General features: G+C 35.2%; 1 protein-coding gene across 2 annotated transcripts in view; it reads right to left on the bottom strand.

The window, feature by feature from the left end:
* Window positions 1–2551: 2551 nt before the first annotated feature.
* Window positions 2552–21855, bottom strand: part of ATAD1 (ATPase family AAA domain containing 1) — a 64968-nt gene continuing 45664 nt past the window's right edge. For both annotated transcript variants that reach the window (XM_012467567.3, XM_012467569.3), the window contains exons 7-10: window positions 19956–20045; window positions 16697–16747; window positions 6165–6298; window positions 2552–4253 (exon numbers count right to left, since the gene is read on the bottom strand). In XM_012467567.3, coding sequence (XP_012322990.1) covers window positions 4133–4253; window positions 6165–6298; window positions 16697–16747; window positions 19956–20045 — 396 coding nt within the window. In that variant the 3' untranslated portion in view covers window positions 2552–4132. The remainder of the gene's footprint in view (window positions 4254–6164; window positions 6299–16696; window positions 16748–19955; window positions 20046–21855) is intronic.

Below are 21855 nucleotides of genomic sequence, written 5' to 3'. Positions count from 1 at the left end.
CACACTCAACGTCCAGGCATTTAAATCCTAAATGGGCATTGTAAGCAGCTGGAGTTCATTTAATCGATGAGGAATAAAAGCAAGATTATTGAGCAATTTCTGCTTAAAAAAAACCTTTGAGGGTTAAGTTTCTATCCTAAGTCTGGTTCCTTAGCTTCCCTTTGATCTTATCCTTCAAATAAATTCTTTATTGCTTAGGTTAGCTAGATTTGGTTGCTACCAACAGAATCCTAACTGGTATTCTTTATAAGTCTATGACTATGGCCCAATAGATGACCCTCATCTCCCTTAGACATGACTGCAAATGATTTTGTTTTACTGGATACAACCAATCCCCTATTTATCTTGGTCATTCTTAGAATTTCTGGAAGCTATTTTCTGAACAGTGGGGTATATACCATTGTGTTCTATTCTCAGTTCCAAATCTGCATGTCACTAACTATTTCAATGTTTTGGCTTTAATTTTATATATATATATATTTTTAGAGATAGGGTCTCATTATGTCACCCAGTCTGGAGTGCAATGGTGCAATCTTGGCTTACTGCAATTTCCACCTCCTGGGCTTCAGTGATCCTCTCCAACAGCTGGGACTACAGGTGCACTTGGCATTAATTTTACAACTGAGTTGTCACGGTTCACAAACCTGTGTCCTTGCTGCATACCACACCCAACACTAACATTCACTGTAACCAACTTAAAAGCACAAAAGCTAGTTTCTGAAAGTATTCTCAGTAGGTTTATAACTGTAAATATTAGACAATTACCAAAACAGACTCCCACTTCAGTGTTTTAGTAATGAGATCCTATGGGCCATTAATAAATAGTATAAACTTTACACCAATGTAACTAGGATGTTTTCTGTTTCTATTCACATTGCTAAGTGGTTTCTTTTACGTTTGATATCATCTGCACACAGCATCTGTGTCATATATGACAATCACATTTTAATCAATTAGGTTAGAAGCCTATATTTAATAAGGTTCAAGTTCTCATCAATATGATTTTCATGAACATCATGATTTAGGCAGAATGTTTTCCTATAGCTATAAATAAAGAGAAATTTGGCCCTACAAAAAAAAAAAAAGATTAGAGAACTCTATCTTTGATAACTAAATCTGTAACAAATTTAATAATGAAGGCCCTGTAAAGATTTCTGTCAGCTCTAGATATAATTATTCTATTACTTTATTTGAAGCACCCAGTTGGTGCTGAAGTTTCAGCCATGCACTATATATATTCAGTATACCAGAATTCTGTTCAATATTCTGACTTCAAGAGAAGTTAAAAAGAAACATAAAATATATATCATCCAATTTATTTTCTTTATCCAGAAGAAATCTGTTAACATTTTCCCACAATAACATAATTCCAGTAAAAAATTCGTACCAATGAGATGATGCAGCTGACATTTTTACACAAGCACAGCTTGAGACATCCTCATCTAGCATTAAACCTGTAAGTTACAGCTACTAAATAATGTTAGGTTATTATGATCCACACAGAATAGATTACCCCAACCGAGCTCTTAATATCATGAGTGCTGGGTTTACCTGCAGGTGGGGGAGTTGGCTGAGATCAAAAGGAGAGACATAGTAAAGGAGATACTGAACTGAATCAAATACTTCATTTCTAAACTATACAGAAAATGGCCTGGAAATAGCTTGAGAAACATCAGACTTATCAAAAGTCTGACAGCAATGATGCTTTTAGAGAAACATGACATAAGTGGTCCTTTCAGTATCAATCCCTAGAGTACAGGCCTAGGGATTATGGAATTGGTTTAAGCTTGGAGAATGCTTAAAGAATGAGCCTGGTCAATAGGACATGTATATCAGTGTGCAAAAGTGACAATATTAATATGACAGCTAAGGTTTGAGCAGCAACTCTGTGTCAGGCACTATGCTGAGTGCCTTACATGCATTATCTTATTATCCACCCTTTAAAATAAGTGCCACTGTTGCCCCATTTTACAGATGAGAAACTGGGGCTCACAGACGCATAGTTAATGGGGAGCCTGAGTTTAAACTCAGGAAGTCTGATTCTAGATCCAGTACTGTTAAGTATTACCCAAAATGAATTATCTTAGAATCTAGAATTCAACTGCTATATGAAATGCATGTCTAAAACAGAAGATAGATGTCACATAACACTAAAAGTTACTTAAAAATCAGGAAAATAAAGTTTCCTGAATTACTTTATGGTCTTAACATGCCTACATGAGTCATGGTTGCTGGGATTAGTATACTGCTCTAACTTCGTTTCATGATTAAAACCACAAAAAAATTTAATCACCACTCCTATTGGACATTGTGAATTTAAGAGAAGACAAAAAGAAAGCACATGTGGCGGTATACATTACTCCTTATTTTCGCTAAAGTTAAGTGATTACTGAAATTCACATTAAAACAAATGACTAGATACTAGGATATGTGCTATAAAAGTATGAAAACTCCATAGCAAGATAAAGTCTAAACACAAGTTTTAAACCAAAAAAACCCAGAAAATTTGAAATTACTGAGAAAGACCAAAGATTAAGTGGAGAACAACCAATAAAGAGGGACCCCTTTATTACACATTTATAAAATTATAGTATAAGATAGTTATTAAAAATGGGACACTTTTTTTTTCATTTTTGGTATCTTGTATTCAATTTTTCCAACCTCTTCACAATCTTCCATAACTTGCTTTTTGTTATCCAGTGTTCACATGAAACTTCTACCCCACCATTGAAAGTGCAACTGAAGAATAAACGATCTAATAGATTCTTGTGAGAGACATTATCAGATAAATTAACACATGAATAAAGATTGAGAGCTTTTAAAGAAATACAGAAAAAGCAAAAACATATGAAGCATAATTTAATCTGATGATTCAGAAGGCACCTCAAGATTGTGTTGTGCCAATTTCCTCATGCTGCATGTTTAGGTGCCTATAACAGAATTCTGGTTAGTAATATTTTGAACAAAACAATTTCACAAATAATTCACATCAAATGACTACAGACAGATACAATATGGGCATTTTGATGTGTACATTTGTACTTGACCAGGATACAATTTATGATATACTAAGAAAACTAAAATTAATTACAAAATGAGTATTTTTAGCACACTTAGTAACAGCTACTTCTGTTAAACTATTATTTCATTTTTGGTGACCAAATTATATTTGACCATAATTAAAGAACATATAACCTTAAAACAATTTTTAAGAAACATAGTTAGAACAGACATATGTTACATTAAATGAAGAAAGGAAAAAAATGTACATGTATTAAAGGGCACTGAGGTTTTTCAAACCCATTCTTTTGAAAGGCCTTCTAATCCACTTTCATGTAAATCAATTTATACTTTAAAAAAAGTTTCTACTCAGTATGCTTACAGAAAGATGAAATCAGTGTTGAACACACAAGTGCCTAACAACCATTCAATGCTGATCATTTAACTAGTATTTTTATTTCCTGACAAACATAATAATTGAGCCCATGTATATATGTAAGATGCAGAGGATCCAACTAATCAACTGCAAAAAGAAAAACATTCAACTTAAAAAAGGCTGAAACAAATGACAAACAGAAATGGCTGAATCACTGTACCTTTTTGACACAACCTTAAACCTTAGTTTTACTATATATTATTTGGTACTCTTGGATTCAGTAGTTGGGGTAAAAAAAAGTTTCTGTATTCAAACATATCTACAGAATGTCAATATAAAATGTGTGGATATATACATTTAATATACATACACATATGCACACACACACAAACACATACTCACATGTCTAGGAACCAGCACCTAACCACATCCCCATTCCTCACTAATGAACCAATGAATCATTTATGACTTTTAAGACCAGCTTAGATTCTATAAGGCTGTACAACATATGGCTAAAGAGGTCAAACACAAGCACCCAAGTTCAGGCTGGATTCAACTGTTCCTCCTCATGATTTTTGACGAACAGTAATACCATTTATGTGACAACTGTAACTCAATAACTTAGAATTCAGAGTATAAAACCATAAACATTAAGCTCCCTCATTGTTTAAAGAGCACTCCTTCCATTCTATTTCCACTAACTGATAAGAGGACACACCAAACTAGATCACTGAACTGTACAAATGATCTTCACTCTTAATCTAAACAAACATGTGTTAAAACATTCTGAAATGCTGCATCCTTTGATTTCTTCATCTTTTCAATTGCCCGATGCAGGTCCTGCTGTTGAACAGGCCGGATTTCATCTTCATCATGGCTAAAATGCAAACAAAACCACCAAATACTCAAATAACTTTAGAATACACCTCTCTAAAATATTTTACCAAGATTTAAAAGAGATGCATGTGGTAAAAAAAATTTTTGTTTTCAAATGTAGAAAAGGGTGTAACAATGAAATCTCTTCACCATTCAAGACCCCAAAGACAACCACAATGAACAGCTTCATATAAATTCTTCCAGGAATTATCTACCCATACAGAAATCATAAGGAATTTTTTAAAAGTACTGACTGCTAAGAAGTAGGAAGCTAAAATGACTGGCTACAGTCAAAGACTTCACATCTAGAATATACGTACAGAATATTCCCAATAAGGTAAAAAATGTTATATAGTTTATTGAAATGGGATTATAATTCCAATTTAAAAAATCAAGTTATTCCCATAAAAAATGGAATTAAAAAGTAGCATTCCTAGGTTTATACTTACATACATGTTTCGTTTTTTACAAATTGAGAGTAAAGTTCTTCACTATCAATAAAGACCAACTAATCCAAATCCTCCCTACTTCAATGAGAAACAAAATTCAGAATATTATGGCTCCTTTGCAATTTACAAACATTCAGCGAAAAACATTCAGGAAAAAATTATGATAGCCCAAGTCCATCCAGATTTTTCATATTGAAATATAAAATTATAAAATATGAAATTCAGTATGCAATATAAAACTAGTCAGACTTTTCAAATTGAAATATAGTTTTCAGGGCTTTGAGGCAGAAAAAAAAAACAGATCTTTCATTATTAGTGCAATTTACATAAGCAAAATTTATTAACAGGTTGGTTATTTCTCCTCCTAATCTTATATATAACAATAAAAACCTGGCCAAGAGCTGTGGTTCATGTCAGTAATCCTAGCACTTTGGGAGGCTGAGGCGGGTCAATCACCTGAGGTCAGGAATTTGAGACCAGCCTGGCCAACATGGCGAAACCCCATCTCTACTAAAAATACAAAAATTAGCCAGGTACTTATCACCCCAGCTACTTGGGAGGAAAATTGCTTGAACCCAGGGGGCAGAGGTTGCAGTGAGCCAAGACTGCACAACTTCACTCCAGCCTGGACAAAAGTGCAAAACTCCATCTCCAAAAATAAAATAAAAATAAAAACCTTTGGAAGGTAGATTCTGAGGGTGCACTAATGATGATGAGTCCAGAGCCACTGCACACATAGCTACTGGTTGACACAGTAGCATTCACACAGACCTTTCTACACCAAAAAAGCCCACAAAACATGTTTTGTGAAGCTTGCTATGGCAACACACTGTAACTAAATAATATGAATACCACAGGCAAGGAGTGAAAATCCTAGGAAGGGAGACCAAGAAACAAAGAGATAAGAGTTGTTGAATTCCTTTAACACAACCCCTAGAAGTACACTGGGGGCTCACCAAGAATCACAGAAATTGTCAGAAGGTTGATATTCTGAAAAGAAATGCAGTATAACATTGGTTCTGGACAAGTGGCCTTTTAGGAAGCTTCCTTAAAGGAGGTGGTTCACCAGGGCTGAATTATTGGAACTGGTTTCAAGTAAAATTTGCTGCAGTGATAAATGGTTTCTTTGTTTAATAAATACATTTTCATTAACAAGTTGAGGTCTAGTCCTCAATACCTCCAACTCCTCTCACATTTACATGTGAAATTTCCATGGATAATCAGAAGAAATTCAGCTTTTTTCCTCCTTCATTCTAGACCCTTCCCACAATTCTGCCCTGCTTCATTTTTAGAACTCTGCTTTGGAAAATTGGCAATAAACAAAGTTGGGGGTGGTGGTGAGAATTCAAATTTACCTTTTATTTCATAAGCAGTGCTTCTAATATAAAGCAAAATAAAGGAAACTAACCTAAAAGCTCTAAAAGGTTTTCACAAAAATTAAAAATCAAGTCAAAATAACATACCTTTCTTCTGCTGTAGAATTAACATATTCTCTAACACAGAGGAGGGCAGCATCTCGACACATCTCTTTTAGGTCACTTCCTGAAAACCCATCTGTTTCCTGGGCAACTTCTAGCAGGTCTACATGCCTGTCCACCTTAAACAAATATAAAAACATGCTTAAAAAACAAAAATAAATATATTGCAAATGACACTACCAAACACCCATTTTAAAGAAAATTAAGCATATTATAACAGCATGGGAGAAGAAATATTAAAGTATATTTAGTTTCTAGAAGCTTTTTTTAACCATAAAAGCTTAGAAGTTAGAAATCTAATTTTCATTACTTGTCTTTATGATTAAGACAGTTCTTACTAGATACACTGTAGAGTGATGGGGAAGAACAGACATTCAAACACTATTGGACTCACTTTGATGTCTCTCAAGAAGGTACCAAGGTGACATTTTTCTGTAATATATTCAACATACAGTACTTTGCAAACAGCCTACATCATTAACTCGAGTCCATTACAAACAAACAAAAAAAACCTCTTAACATTCATTTTAACTGTAATACTAGGTATTCTATTATCTCAATATGAATTTAGCCCCTATACTTTTGCTCCCCAACATTAGCTTACCATAAAGCCAACTAAATGACTGTTCTAGTCACATAATAGACTTCAGAGAGTCTAATCACATTAAAATTATGTACAGATTAAGAAGAGAAAATACGAAAGAAAAAACCTATGACTACCATCTAGTAAATAATTCTTATGTCTCATTTACTGGGGTAACTTAATATGTATTATTCTAATTTAATCTTCTCAGAAACTATCAATTTCATTTTCAGGTAAGAATCATGAGACCTGGAGGCATAAACAAGGTCAGCCAGGATTTGAACACAATACAGTGAGGTCCAGCTATATTTCTCCCCTATTTAGCTCATCACTTGTCACAGCAACATTTACTTTCCCCCACTGATGTGAAATACCACCTTACAGTTACTAAATTCCCATTTGTATTTGTGGAAGACACAGTGTTTAAGTAAGAACAGCAACTCTACACAAGGAAAAGAGATTTGAAGGTGAGACAACACTGCCAGCTCTGCAACTGAGACAGTGTTCTCTCATTCCTAAACGTGAGGGTTACATGAAGATAAAGCATATACTTTTTGATAAAAAGAAAACTGAACCCAGGGGGCAGGAGTGCAAGCAGCAATGATAAGCAAAGCAAATGGTAAACACACAGATAAATCTAAATAAACTTTAGCTATATAAATAGTAGTAATAATCACTATTATAGTAATTATAATCATATGGGGCACAGAAACAAAGTGGAGCTAAAATGCTAAAAACAAGAACATGTAAGACAGAGGAGACATCTACATTAAGGCATTCTTTTAACAATTACAGCATTAAAAAGAGGGTACAAATATTATTAACTTAGATTTTATTTATGTATGTCAAAAAACAAAGGTACCACTAAAGGATAGAAAGAGAATGTATAATTTCTGAACCAACAGCGAAGGGAGAAAAACAGGAGAAAGAATACAAGAGCAGTATTAATGAACTCAGGACTAGAGGGGGACACAAAAGTAAAGAAAAAGCATAACACATAGAAAGCATTAAAATATTAATGAATGAATCCAAATTTATGAGTAATCAACACAAATGCAAACAGTCTAAACTAGGCTGGTAAAAGATTTTATACAAAAAAACCCAAAATGTAGCTATTTTAGGTTTATAATAGACATACTTATGCTGAAGAGAAAAAAACAGGCTTTGTGTTACATTTGAAATAAAAACAAAGAAAATCTAGTTACATCTGATTTTTACTCAAAAGGCATAACTGAGAATAAAAGCCATTATAAAATGATAAAAAAATTACACTAGAAAAATATAACAACTCTGTACTTGTAGACATACATGTAACATGGCCTCAAAACATATACAGCAAAAATTTACATAATTACATATAAAAATGGACAAATTCACAATACTAGAAGATTTTTAACATATGTCTCATGTACTGCCACATCAGTGAGTTGTTAGGACTGGTGACAGCACCTGTGATCTAATGTACATACATGTACATAATTTAGATATTAGTCTTTTGATGGATATAGGGTTGCAAACATTTTCGTTATGGCTTGTTTTTTCACTTTGTTCATGTTATCCTGTGACATATAAGCTTTAAGTCTGATTATAGTCAGACTTCTCTATTCTCTTTCCTTTGTAGTTTTTAATTTTTTGTGAATGGGAAACTCTTCTCACATGTCCTTAAGGAGACAAACATATACAAGAATCTATTTTTCTACTGTTTGTAAAAGAGTAGAAATAACCTATACCTATACACATATATGAGGCATCTGTTCACATATATTTACGGGACTGATAAACTCTAACAACTCCTGGACAGCAGGTTACCAATGATGGTGATAGTGGGAGGTGGCCAGTGGTTGCTTAAGGCTGTACTTAATTAAATAAAAAAGATATGATGGAAATATATTAAAATTGCCTATTAAATATGGGTAGAAGACAATATGGCTATTTGTTTATATGTTTGAAATATGTCATACATTTAACATACTACTTTAAAAGGCTTTTCAAACTATACTCTGAGATGTTAAAAATTAAACATCCAACACTTCCTCCTATCTTTTGATCACTCCATTGTTGGGCCACCCTATGTTCCACCCACTCACAAATCTTGCGCCTAACAGGATGATACAGTTAGATGAACCAACCAAGTATAAGAAAACAAAGAAAAGAAGACTCCAGTCACTGGGGGGAGCAAGATTTAATTAAGAGGTACCATACCCTAATGGTTAAGAGAAGGCTCCATCACGTCTTTGTGTAATCCTGGGCAAGTTATTACATAACTTCTCTGGGTTTCAGTTTCCTCAGCTGTAAAATAGGACTAATATGTACTCCTTAGAGAAATGAGGATTAAATAAAACAATGTATAGCTCACCAAAATGCTTGGCACATAGCAAGCACTCTTAAAGTAGCTCATTTTGTTCTAAGATAATAGCTTTTAGATTAACCATGAAATAATGAGAACTCTTTTCATTAGGCAACTCTGAAGGCAATTCCCAAGTTAAAAAAGGTTTTGAGTATAAGCAGCAATAGCAGAATAAGTTAACAGACTTTAAAACAGCTTGAAAGAATGGCACTTACTTATGTGCAGTTGTTTATTATTATATCCACCATTAATAGTATACTTATAAATAACATCTCTGTACTATAAGCATTTTACATTTATAATTGTATTTCAAGACCAGCTGGGGCAAGCAACATGATGAGACCCTGATATGGTCTGGCTCTGTGTCCCCACCCAAGTCTCATGTTGAATTTAATTCCCAATGTTGGGAAAGGGACCTGGTAGAAGGTGACTGGATTATGGGGGAAGATTTCCCCCTCGTTCTCATGATAGTGAGTTCTCTCAAGATCTGATGGCTTAAAAGTGTATGGCACTTCCCCCTTCACTCTCTCCCTCTCCTGCTCTGCCATGGTAATATGTGCTTGCTTCCCCTTCACGTTCCACCATGATTTTAAGGTTCCTGAGGCCTCCTAGCCACGCTTCCTGTACAGCCTATGGAACTGTGAGTCAATTAAACCTCTTTTCTTCATAAATTATCCAGTCTCAGGTAGCTCTTTACAGCAATTTGAGAATGGACTAATACAGACCCAACTAATACAACTCAACAACAAAAAATTTTTTTAATTAGCTGGGTGTGTCTAGCTACTCAGAAGGCTGAGGCAGGAGAATCACATGAGCCAAGGAGTTCAAGGCTACAGTGAGCTAAGATTGTACCACTGCATTCCAGTCTGGCTAGAATGACCAGGCTGGTCATTTAGAATGCAGAAGACCCTCAGGGCTGTCTCAAAAAAAACCAAACATTTCTGCTATATCATATAAAAGTAAATTCAGGGGCTACCTCTTAAAGTCAGACAAACTACTTTTATAGTATATAAATTTTATCAGTGCTAATTCTTTTTATACTAAAAACCTTAAGCCAAAGTCACTGCATTATCTTAAAGTAAGCAAACCATGTTAAGGAGTACCTATCAATAAAGAATTGCAAAAGAGTAGAACACAGTATCATTTCAAAACCTTCAATCTTTTACTCAGAGAAGAAGAACTCAAAGTCTGGAAGTTCATGTGAATTAAAAAAAAAAACAAAAAAACCCTTATTCAGCTCCACAATTTATAAGCATGATGGTGCTCAGTTTACTAAATAAATATTTGTGATACTGATTTTAGGCATTTTAGCAAAATTAAATGAATTTTCTTCAGATATTACAGAAGTAGCAGTAAGCCTTCAGCATATAAATACCAACCAGTGGGAAATGACGAGATGTTCTCATGTCAGCAATTATTCAGAGAGCATTCATATTTTGCAACATAAAACAAATTAGAGACTAATACTTTGTGCTTTCATGAATAAGAAACAGAATGCTAAACATTCCCTGTATCTGCTAGGCGTGATGGCTCATGCTTGTAATCCTAGCACTTTGGGAGGCTGAGATGGGTGGATCTCTTGAGCTCAGGAGTTCTAGACCAGCCTGGGCAACATGGTGAAATCCCATTTCTACCAAAAATACAAAAAATTAGCTGGGTGTGGTAGCATGTACCTGTAGTCCCAGCTACTCAGGGGGCTGAGGTGGGAGGATCACTTGAGCCCAGGAAGGCTGCAGTGAGCTGAGATTGTGCAACTGCACTCCAGACTGGGTGACAAAATGGAGACCGTCTCAAAAAAAAAAAAAAAAAATCTCTGTATCCATGAAAAATAGAATTCTAAAAGAATTTACAAAGACAGTACTGTTTAAAGCAGAATACTAAATACTAAAATTTAGAGACATGCGTAATTTCTTCTTTCTCTTATTATTTTTTTTAGAGGCAGGGTCTTGCTCTGTCACCCAGGCTGAAATGCAGTGGAGCATTCACTGCAGCCTTGAACTTCTGAGCTCAAGTGATTCTCCTGCCTCAGTCTCCTGAGTAGCCAGGCACACCCAATTTTTAAAATTTCTTTGTAGAGATGAGGTCTCATCATGTTGCCCAGACCTGTCTCAAACTCCTGGCCTCAAGTGATCCTCCCACCATGGCCTTCTGAAGTTCTAGGATTACAGGCATGAGTCACCATGCCCAGCACTGACATGAGTAACTTCTTAAGTTTAAATGTGAAAACTTAATAACTTGTGTAAATTATGGCTATGTTACAAGAAAAGGGGTTTAAATTTCATCACTTGTATTCACATTAATCAGCTATATGTAAATCATCTGCATCTTCTCCAGCTACACTAGACCATATTATATTTCAAAACTGTTATAAACTTCTAGTCATGCAATATGATCCTTCATTAAAATGGTTTAAATTAAATAACTGTATTGGTTAACTTGAATTCTGCAAAATCATCAGTAACTACCTTCTAATATCTGTTAAATTTCTAGCCATACCAGCGCCATCTTAATTCAAAAGAACTTGTTAACTATCCCCTTTATTTTCTTCTCTAAACTTTTCACCAGTGTGAAAGTTAAAGGTTTACCAACTGCGTTTTATCTAAACAGTACTACAACTACACAATGTTTTTTTTGAGACAGAGTCTCACTGTTGCCCAGGCTGGAGTACAGTGGTGCAACCCTGGCTTACTGCAACCTCTGCCTCTTGGGTTCAAGCGATTTTCCTGCCTCAGCCTCCAGAGTAACTGGGATTACAGGCGCCCACCACCATGCCCAGCAAGTTTTTTTGTATTTTCAGTAGAGACAGGGTTTCACCATGTTGGCCAGGCTGGTTTTGAACTCCTGACCTCTGGTGCCTTGGCCTTCCAAAGTGCCAGTATTACACAATGTTTCTATGAAAGAGTTATCAAAAATTCAATTAAAAGGCAAAATATAATTTACTGATTTCTTATCTAGGAACAAAGTTCCTTACCTAAAAACATGGAGGATTTTAGGAATTTCTCTGAAACTATACACGTTTCATGTACATAATGTAGTTTTCTTAGAAAAGACTACTTTTATCTCATTCTTAAAGGGCTCTATGACATGCTCCCCGCCACAAATGATTCATAACCACTAATCTAACCTTTGTAATTTTCTAGGTTTTTTAAACTTTTGCATACACTATATGTTATTTTGATATATTTTAAGAAAATAGGCCTAGAATGGTGGTTCCTGCCTATAATCCTAGCACTTTGGGAGGCCAGGGCAGGAGGATAGCTTGAGGCCAGGAGTTCAAGACCTGCCTGGGTAACAGAGAGAGACCTTTTCTCTACAAAAAAAATTTTTTAAAAACAAACAAAAAACACAAATAGCTGGGCATGGTAGAGCATGCCTGTAGTCCTAGCTACTCGGGAAGCTGAGGTGGGAGGGTCACTTGAGCCCAAGAGGTCAAGGTTGCAGTGCACTGTGATCACACCACAGCACTTCAGCCTGGGTAATACAGTGAGATCCTAAAAAACACTCACACTAAACAGAGTGAGAACAAAGTAAGACCCTATCTCTCTCTCTCTCTCTCTCTCTCTTTTAAGTTCCACAGAACTCTGCTTGATAAGATACCCTATCTCTTTAAAAAATAAATAAACACCTGGAAACCCACCACACTTTGAGAGGCTGAGGTGGGCAGATCACCTGAGGTTCAGAGTTCGAGACCAGACTGACCAACATGGAGAAACCCTGTCTTTACTAAAAATATAAAAATTAGTCGGGCGTGGTGGCACATGCCTGTAATCCCAGCTACTTGAGAGGCTGAGGGATGAGAATCACTTGAATCCGGGAGGCGGAGGTTGAGGTTAGCCAAGATCGCACCATTGCACTCCAGCCTGGGCAACCAGACTGAAACTCCGTCTCAAAAAAAATAAAAAATATAAATAAACAAATAAATCATTAGAACACTACTGAAAAACACAAAAGTAAACAACTCAGAAAGACATATGCCTTTGGGCAGAAAAGTTCAACATCAAAAAGATTCTCTTAAAATGAGAATCCACCAGAAATACCAGATATTAAAACTTACAAAGCCTCAATAATTAAAACAGTAAGATGCTGGTGCATAAAGACACAAAAGACCAAGACCTGAATTTAAACTCCAGAAACACAGCCAATACATATGAGAATTTGATAAAAGTGGCACCTCTAGTGAGGAAAAGATGGCTATAAAAAAAAATGGGCCAGGCATGATGGCTCATGCCTGTAATCCCAGTATTATGGGAGGCTGAGGCATGTGGATCACTTGAGCTCAGTACTTCGACACCAGCCTGGCCAACATGGTGAAACCCTATCTCTGCTAAAAAATACAAAAATTAGCCGGGTGTGGTGGCTTGTGCCTGTAATCCCAGCTACTTGGGAAGCTGAGGCATGAGAATCATTTGAACCTGGAAGGCAGAGGTTGCAGTGAGCCAAGATCACGCCACTGCACTGCAGCTTGGGCGACAAAGCAAGACTGTCACACACACACAAAAATGGTGTTGGGAGAACTAGATATCCATCTAGAAAAACAAAACTAAAGCTGGATTCATACTGCATATCATCTATCTAGATAAACTCCAACTATGTTAAAGATTTAAATGTAGAACATACAAGCTGATGGAAGAACCTAAAAAGCTGTGCTGTCCTGTGTCTCCTCCCCACCAACCCGAACCTCCTCTGGTCTCTTGACCAACTCCTCTTCTGCAATTAGCAAAACCCAGACTGTGGACAAATTCAGGACAAACTCAACCTAGTTTCTTCAGTAAATAATTTTAAAAGGGTGGGCCGGGGGAGGAAGCAAGATGAGGAAAGAACCTATAACCTAAAAATTAAAAGAAACATAAAAACTATCAAATAACTGCAAATTAGGAAATTTATATGGCTCTTGAGTCAAACAAATACATGGTTAAAAAAATAAAGACATTTAGAAAGAGATAATCAGAGACTTGTACATAGACTAGATAATGAAAATAATGACTTATTGTCAATTGTTTGATAAGTATAACATGGCAATGAGACTAGGTTAAAAAAAAGAATCCTTTTAGAGATAAAACTAAAATATTTACAGATGAGATATAATGAAAAAATATAGGAAGTGTGGAAGTAGGGCACGGCTGGAGAAGAATTAGCCATAGGATTTATAGTGATTCAAGGAAGGAGGGAAACCATACAAATACAAGCATTTTGATAAAAGTAGCGTCTCTACTAAGGCCTATTCACTATCAGAATCTATTTGATTTATTAGCTTATATAGTGAGTTCTAACAGTGATTTAGATATCAAGTTTGGGATAAAGAAGAATACCATGTTATTGAATTATATGTAGTTATTGAGTTTTGGAAAATAGGTAGCAAGAGCTTAGAAAGTGTGGAAAATTCTTTTATAAACTTAGGAGACGGAAAGGCCTTGAAATTTATATTCAAAATCCAGAAGCCATAAAGGGGGTGAAGAAAACCCCAATAAAATAAAAAAACTATATTCTCCAATCATACCAAGGGTATATCTCCAAAATACACAAGAATTCCTACAGATTTATTATGAAAAGGAGTACTACAATAGGAAAATGGACAATATATATGAATATACAGTTCACAGAAAAAAATTCTAATGGTTCTTAAACATACAATATTCATTCCATCCCTAAAGAATGCAAATTAAAACTTTAATGAGATAACCATTTTTGGCCAGGTGCAGTGGCTCATGTCTGTAATTCCAGCCTTGGGAGGCCAAGGCAGGATGATTGCTTGAGTCCAGGATTCAACACTAGCCTGGGCAACACAATAAGATCCCGTGAAAAATAAATGAATGAATTAATGAATGAGCCAGGCTTGGTGGTACATTCCTAGTCCTAGCTACTTGGGAGGGTGAGGCAGGAGGATTACTTGGGCCCAGGAGTTTGAGGCTGCAGTGAGCACTGATCACACCACTGCACTCTAGGCTGGGCAACAGAGAGAGATGTTATCTCCAAAAAGGAAAAAAAAAAACAAAAAAACAGATAACCATTTTCTACCTATCATGTTGGCATGAAGTTCCGTAACATTCTGTTGGCAAAACTATAGGAAAAGAGGCACTCTTTATTACAGGAATATGAGTAAACCAGTTGGCAATAGCTACCAAAATCATAAACACTCTAACCTTTGATCTAGCAATTCCACTCCTGGATAATTCACTCTACTAATATTCCTGCACACGTATGAAATGACATACACACAAGGTTATTAAATACAGCATTTTTGTAACAGTGAAAGACCAGAATCAATCCAAATGTCCTTCAATGTGGCACTGATTAACTAAATTACACAATGTCCATACAATGGAATCCTATGGTAGTACAAAAACAGAGCCAACAGAATAAGGAAACTAGATGCTAGTATGGAAAGCTCTCATAGGCAAGTAGAAAAAAGCAATGCATAGAACAGTGTCCATGTTTTATTAATATTTTATGTAAAAAATAAGTAAAAGAAGAGAGAAATAACATATGAGGCCAGGAGACTGAGACCAGCCTGGCCAAAATGGTGAAACCCCATTTCTACTAAAAATACAAAAATTAGCTGGGTGTGGTGACACACGCCTATAATCCCAGCTACTTTAGAGGCTGAGGCACGAAAATCGCTTGAATCTGGAGGCAGAGGTTGCAGTGAGCCCAGATCACGCCACTGCAATCCAGCCTGGGCTACAGGGTAAGACTCTGCTTCAAAAAAAAAAAAAAAAAAGAAAAGAAAAAAGAAAGAAATATATACAGGTAAATATGAGGGAAGAAAATTTTTCTCTGTATATTATTAAATATACTATTTTAATTTTTGAACCATGTGACTATATTACCCATTAAAAAAATCCTTAAACACAAAAGCTATTGAAGATTTTGATTAATCATAACTTCTTAAATTTAAACTTCAAAAAATATTGCAATTTTCAGCACCACAGGAAAGGTTAAAAAATGCAATTAAGTAAAAAACAACAACAAAATCTGTAGAAAAACAAATGTATCTTACATAAAATCAGAGAATAGTCTGAAAATATCAGAGCATTTTAATGTACAGATACAAAAATGCATGGCTCTAAAAACATAAGAAAAGTATCTTTAACTCAAATATACCATAGTTACTGAGTTACATAAGCAACCAAGAGGATTCAGGTCAAGTTGAAAGGTTTATCAGTGCTCCAACCTTTTTGGCATCAGGAACCAATTTCGTGGAAGATGATTTTTCCACAGACCCAGAGAAGTGGAGAAGGAGGGCATGGCTTTGGGATGACGTCATTCAAGTGCATTACATTTATCATTAGATTCTCATAAGAAGCAAGCAACTTAGATCCCTCACATGCACAGTTCACAATAGGGTTTGCGCTCCTATGAGAATCTAGTGCCGCTGCTGACGTGAAAGAAGTGGAGCTCTAGCCCACAGCTCACCTCCTGCTGTGCGGCCCAGTTTCTAACAGGCCATGGACCAGTACCGGTCTGTGGCTGCAGGGGCTGGGGAACGTGGGGTATATCATTCTCAGATTCCTTCCTCATTTTTCTCTAAAATAACTTTATGAACATCATATTTATAGGATGGGGAAAAAATTATAATCTTCTACTTACATTTTCATTTTTCAAGATGAGTTTCAGGATTGCTTCTCTCTGTTTTAAAGCCTAAAAGCAGGATAATTTCCAGTTAATAGATCTTTTTTTAAAAAAAGATCAATTAGTGTTCCTAACATTTTGTCCCTTCTAAAATCTCTCTCAGTACTTACAGGAAATGACAGAAACTCTAATGAGGTCAAAGCGAGGGCTAGATTCAAGACTGTAGAGTAATTATTTGTGGTTTTCCTACTGAACTGTACCTACTTACTCTTTAACCCCAGTGCCTAGTACAATGTCTGGGAAATAACACACCTTTAATCTTTAATGACTAAATGAATATCTATGACTATAATGTCTTTCCTCTATAGTTCAGCAATCTTTATTTTTTTCCCTTCACGTAGGAAACTCATAAAAACTCATCAGTTCCATAAAATTTATTATGAATAATTCAAAGAGATGGCAACAGTAACCTCTGAGTTCCTCCATTTCAACATATAACTTCTTTGACCACTAATTTATATTAGTGAATTTTTATTTAGTGCTGATGATATATTTGTTTACGTCTCTGTATGCTTTTCTCCCAGTGACAATTCCTATTTTTACATTATACAATAAATACAAACCACATTTAGCTCCTTTTAAAGAATCCCTCAGCTATATAGTCAATATAGATGCTTTTTAAAACTATCATGGATGAAATTATCCCTATTCCCACAAACACTGACAAAACAGAGCTACTTACAATGACTACCACATCAAATTACCTGAAAAAAACAAACCAAACCCTGTTCTTTCAGTAATTCAACTGTGTTAAGTAGGAAGGTTAATCTGGTATGTTGTGTGATCACCAATAAATACATTTTGTTAAACATTTCACTTGGAGAAAAGTTTTAAGTTAAGATTAACCATACACTTTGACATCGTAGTTACGTAAGAAAAAAACTAACCTATAATGTGTGTGTATTCACTAAAAATGGAATAAAAAGGAGGTTACAAAGTTTCTATTTCTATGTTAACACTATAAAAATTTATAATAAATTTGATAAAACCTGTTACAACCCATTTTGATTACTCACATGATATATTAAATTTACAACTTTAATACTGGCTACTTTTCATGTTACTGTATCCGATGTTCTATTCTACTGTACATCAAAAACCTTAGCTGGCCAGGCACAGTGGCTTATGCCAGTAATCCTAACACTTTGGGAGGCCAAGGTGGGAGGATCCCTTGAGGCCAGGAGTTGAGACTAGCCTGAGCAACATAGTGAGACCCCCATTTATAAAAAAATTCAAAAATTAGCCAAACATGGTGGTATACGTCTGTAGTCCTAACTAGTCAGGAGGCTGAAGTGGAAATATTGTTTGAGCCCAAGAGTCAAGGCTACAGTGGGCTATAATTGTACCGCTAACAGAGCAAGACTCTGTCTTTAAAAATAAAAATAAAAATACCTTAATTGTCCATAGTACTATTGGCTTAGTGACAGAGATTCTATAAATTATCTTCAGAACCAATGAGGTAAACAAATTTTTTAAAAAATGTTCTGATATCTTGCTTACAAAATAAAATCAAAATTCTTGTGCAAAGCATATAAAGTTCACCTAAACCTAGAAGCAGTCTACCTTTCCAGCCTCCTCTCCATCTATACTCCTTGGTGCTCTCATCAAACTAACCCTAGAACCCACCATTAAACAGTGCTTCCACAACTTCTTGCCTTTGTTCATTCTGGCAGAAAAGCCCTCCCTTGTCTCATTTGCCTGTCAAATTCCTACCATCCTTCAAGGTCCAGCAGGATTCTATAAATTTCATGGACTTCCCTGACAGAATATTAGTTTTCGTCATCTCAGACTCTCATGGCTCTTTAAACATACCTTCATAAAGCATATTTTACATTGTTTATTTCTGTGTCTGCCTCTTCAAAACAAGTTCTTCGAGGATCAGGCCCATGTTCCATTCACCAGACCCTAGCAGGTGTCTGACACATATTAATGCTCAATAAATATTAGTCATACTAGGCTGGGCAGTGGCTCATGCCTATAATCCCAGCACTTTGGGAGGCTGAGGCAGGCAGATCACTTGAGGTCAGGAGTTCGAGACTAGCCTGGCCAACATGGTGAAACCCTGCCTCTACTAATAATACAAAAATTAGTTGGACCTGGTGGTGGGCACCTATAATCCCAGCTTATTGGGAGGTGAGGAAGGCAAGGGAGCCAAATCGCTTGAACCTGGGAGGCAGAGATTGCAGTAAGCCAAAATCACACCACTGCACTCCAGCCTGGGCAACAGAGCAAGATTCTATCTCAAAAAAAAAAAAAAAATCAGTCATACTAAATAAATTTTATAGTCTCCTACAGGGTTTAAAATCTTCATTGGGTGAATTTTCCAAGAATATGCACATACTTAACCACTTTATTAAAGTTGTAGCTATAGTAAAGAGTTATCAGAGTAATTTTATAGAGGCCATAACTATCAAGTTTACTAACAAAAACCAATCTGATAAATTACAGAATATAAATGGGACAAATGATTTTTAGCCAGATTAAAAATGGAATTACAGTAAGTCCCTCTAAATGGCAATACATGTAACATGCTGATTGTATGGAACATATTTTCTACTAATAAAACCTGTTCTTTCTTTTGCAATCTGAAGGCAGACAGAATTCAAGATCTCAAGATCTGTGCAAAAATTATAATGTACTGGTAAGTCATAATCACATATTAGAGGGTACTTCTTAACTAACAAAAAATGCTAGAAAGAAGGCAGAACTAGTTTATCACCATCTAAGCATCTGCATTCTTATAAACTATGATATCCACTGGAATCATTAATCCTATCAGGGAAGCACTGACTACATCTGTCAATAATCAATCAAATAAATCCCAGTTGTTCTTCATGCCAGACCTTCTAAATAGAACAATTTTTTAAGCCAAATTTCTCCAATTTTATTCTATGATAAACCAAAACTATAATTTAGATTTTCTTATGCATCTTCCTATATAGATAACTTCCTACATCCTAAAGTAAATCACTAAAATAGCCAAGCAAACTTGAAGTAACTACATATATACTTTGAAGAGAAGCAAGTAACACAAATCTTAAGATAGAAATAAGAAAGAGTGGAAAGGACAAAGAAGCAACCATCAGGGTGTCTGCCCCATTCCTTTCCTGTCATAAATAAGTCCTATATAACAAAATATTTGTTCTTAAAATTAAAGGTAAAGACCTATAAAAAGGTGAATATTTAACTCTTCATAATATCAATCAAGACCACCTACAGGCTGGTTGATATGAAATCTTGTAGGCATTCTTCTCATTATAGCTGAGTCAAGGTCCTGAGGACGATTGGTAGCTCCCATTACTATGACCTAAGTATATAAAGAAAACAGAAGGTATTAAATATATCAATTATACTCCTTTGAGAATGTTATTACTAGGGCTTAGTTTAAAAAATTAAGTGGTATTTTAACTAAATCCTTTGTAAGAAATCTGATTTTAATTCACTATAATTCAACTATTTACATGTATAAATTAAAGTTAATCCTAAATAGATCAAATAATAGCAAAACTGAAAAACTAATGCATTTCATTTGATGTATTTCTAGTAATTAAAATATGTAATGTTCAGTTGCAAACAGCTACTCAGGAATTATAAAAATTTGCTTTTAAAAAACTATTGTATTTTGCAAAATATGTTTGCTTAATGAATATATGCTGAATGACTGAAAGCCATTATGTTATAGCTTGGGTATACAGTTTGGAAGTGTCGGGGGACAGTTCAAATCCTTAAATAATAATAATATGGAGAGAATCATTTCCCCTTAAGTCTGAAGATTCTGGTAATAGATATTGTGTACTTTTTCTCTATATTTCACATCATCATCTCATGGTACTATCAGCACGGCAGGTGATATCCTCTCAATGCTAAATAAAATCTCAAGTAATCAAACTTTAAAGATAACAGAGTATAAGCAAACATCAAAATGCCGAGAAAAATTCTTTTTAAAAATGCTGGCAGTCCTGCCAACTTCTGGGTTTATGTCGCTTATTATAAAGGATGTAGAGATTAAAAAAAAAAAAGGAACTCTAAAAATAAACATAAATATAAATAAAGATACATGAAACAAGGTAATTTCTGAAGAACATCAATATTACCTTACTGTTGGTACTTCAGTATAACCCAGTAACAATACACATCTGCTATCCAAAATGAAATTTAATGGCATTCCATGGAAACACATTACTCTAACATCATCTTATTTCTCCCTAACAGGTTTTACATTTCTGAAATAATCCAGATCTTATATTCTACCTCTACTCTACATTGAATGACATTCAGGAGCCTCAAAGCCCAATTACTTTCAATTAACTGTGAGAGTTTGCCACCTAGAGGAAGAAAATATAAACATAAGTTTGAAAAATAGTTTCACAACACAACATAGTTTGTATTTGTGTTAAGTGGTCCTAAAATCAAAATATTAATGCTCATACCTATTTTTCTTTTCTTTTTCTTTTTCTTTTTTTTTTGTAGACAGGGTCTTGCTCTATCTCCCAGGTAGAAGTGCAGTGTTGCCCTTATAGTTCACTATAGCCTCAATCTCGTGGGGTCAAGCAATCCTCCTGCCTCAGCCTTCTGAGTAGTTGGGGACTACAGGCACATACCACTGTGCCTGGCTAATTTTTCTGTCTTTAGTAAGACGAGGTTTCACTATATTGCCTATGCTGATCTGAAACCTCTGGGCTCAAGAGATCCTCCCGCCTTGGCCTTCCAAAGTGCAGGGATTACAAATGTGAAATATTATGCCCAGCCTCTTTACTGACTTTCTACAACTCAATAAAATTAATAAAAAAGAAAAAATTTCTTCCAAATTTAAAACAAACCTTAAAAGTGAGCAAATGAACTAAATGCATAAGATAATGAATAGGGAAAAAAAAATCACAAAAGGCACTGTGGTTGAGTCAGTATTTGGGGAAAAAAAAGGAAAATGGACAACATTTGAAAAAATATAGAACAAAACAAAACAAAATTGAAAAACCAGTACAGAGGATGAAACACTAGAAAACAGAATCAAGGAATCCAAATAAAACTAGCAAAATATGGTCTATTGAGTATGTACAACAGATACAATGAAAAAGCAAAAGTGATTGAAATCACTTGTAGTTTCACATGAAGCAAAT

Source organism: Aotus nancymaae, unplaced genomic scaffold (assembly GCF_030222135.1).
Source record: "Aotus nancymaae isolate 86718 unplaced genomic scaffold, 86718_ANA_hifiasm-v0.15.2.pri h1tg000010l, whole genome shotgun sequence".
Classification (NCBI taxonomy): Eukaryota; Metazoa; Chordata; class Mammalia; order Primates; family Aotidae; genus Aotus; species Aotus nancymaae.
The sequence above is the reverse complement of the archived record's forward strand: the minus strand, read 5'-3'. Positions and strand labels throughout refer to the sequence as shown.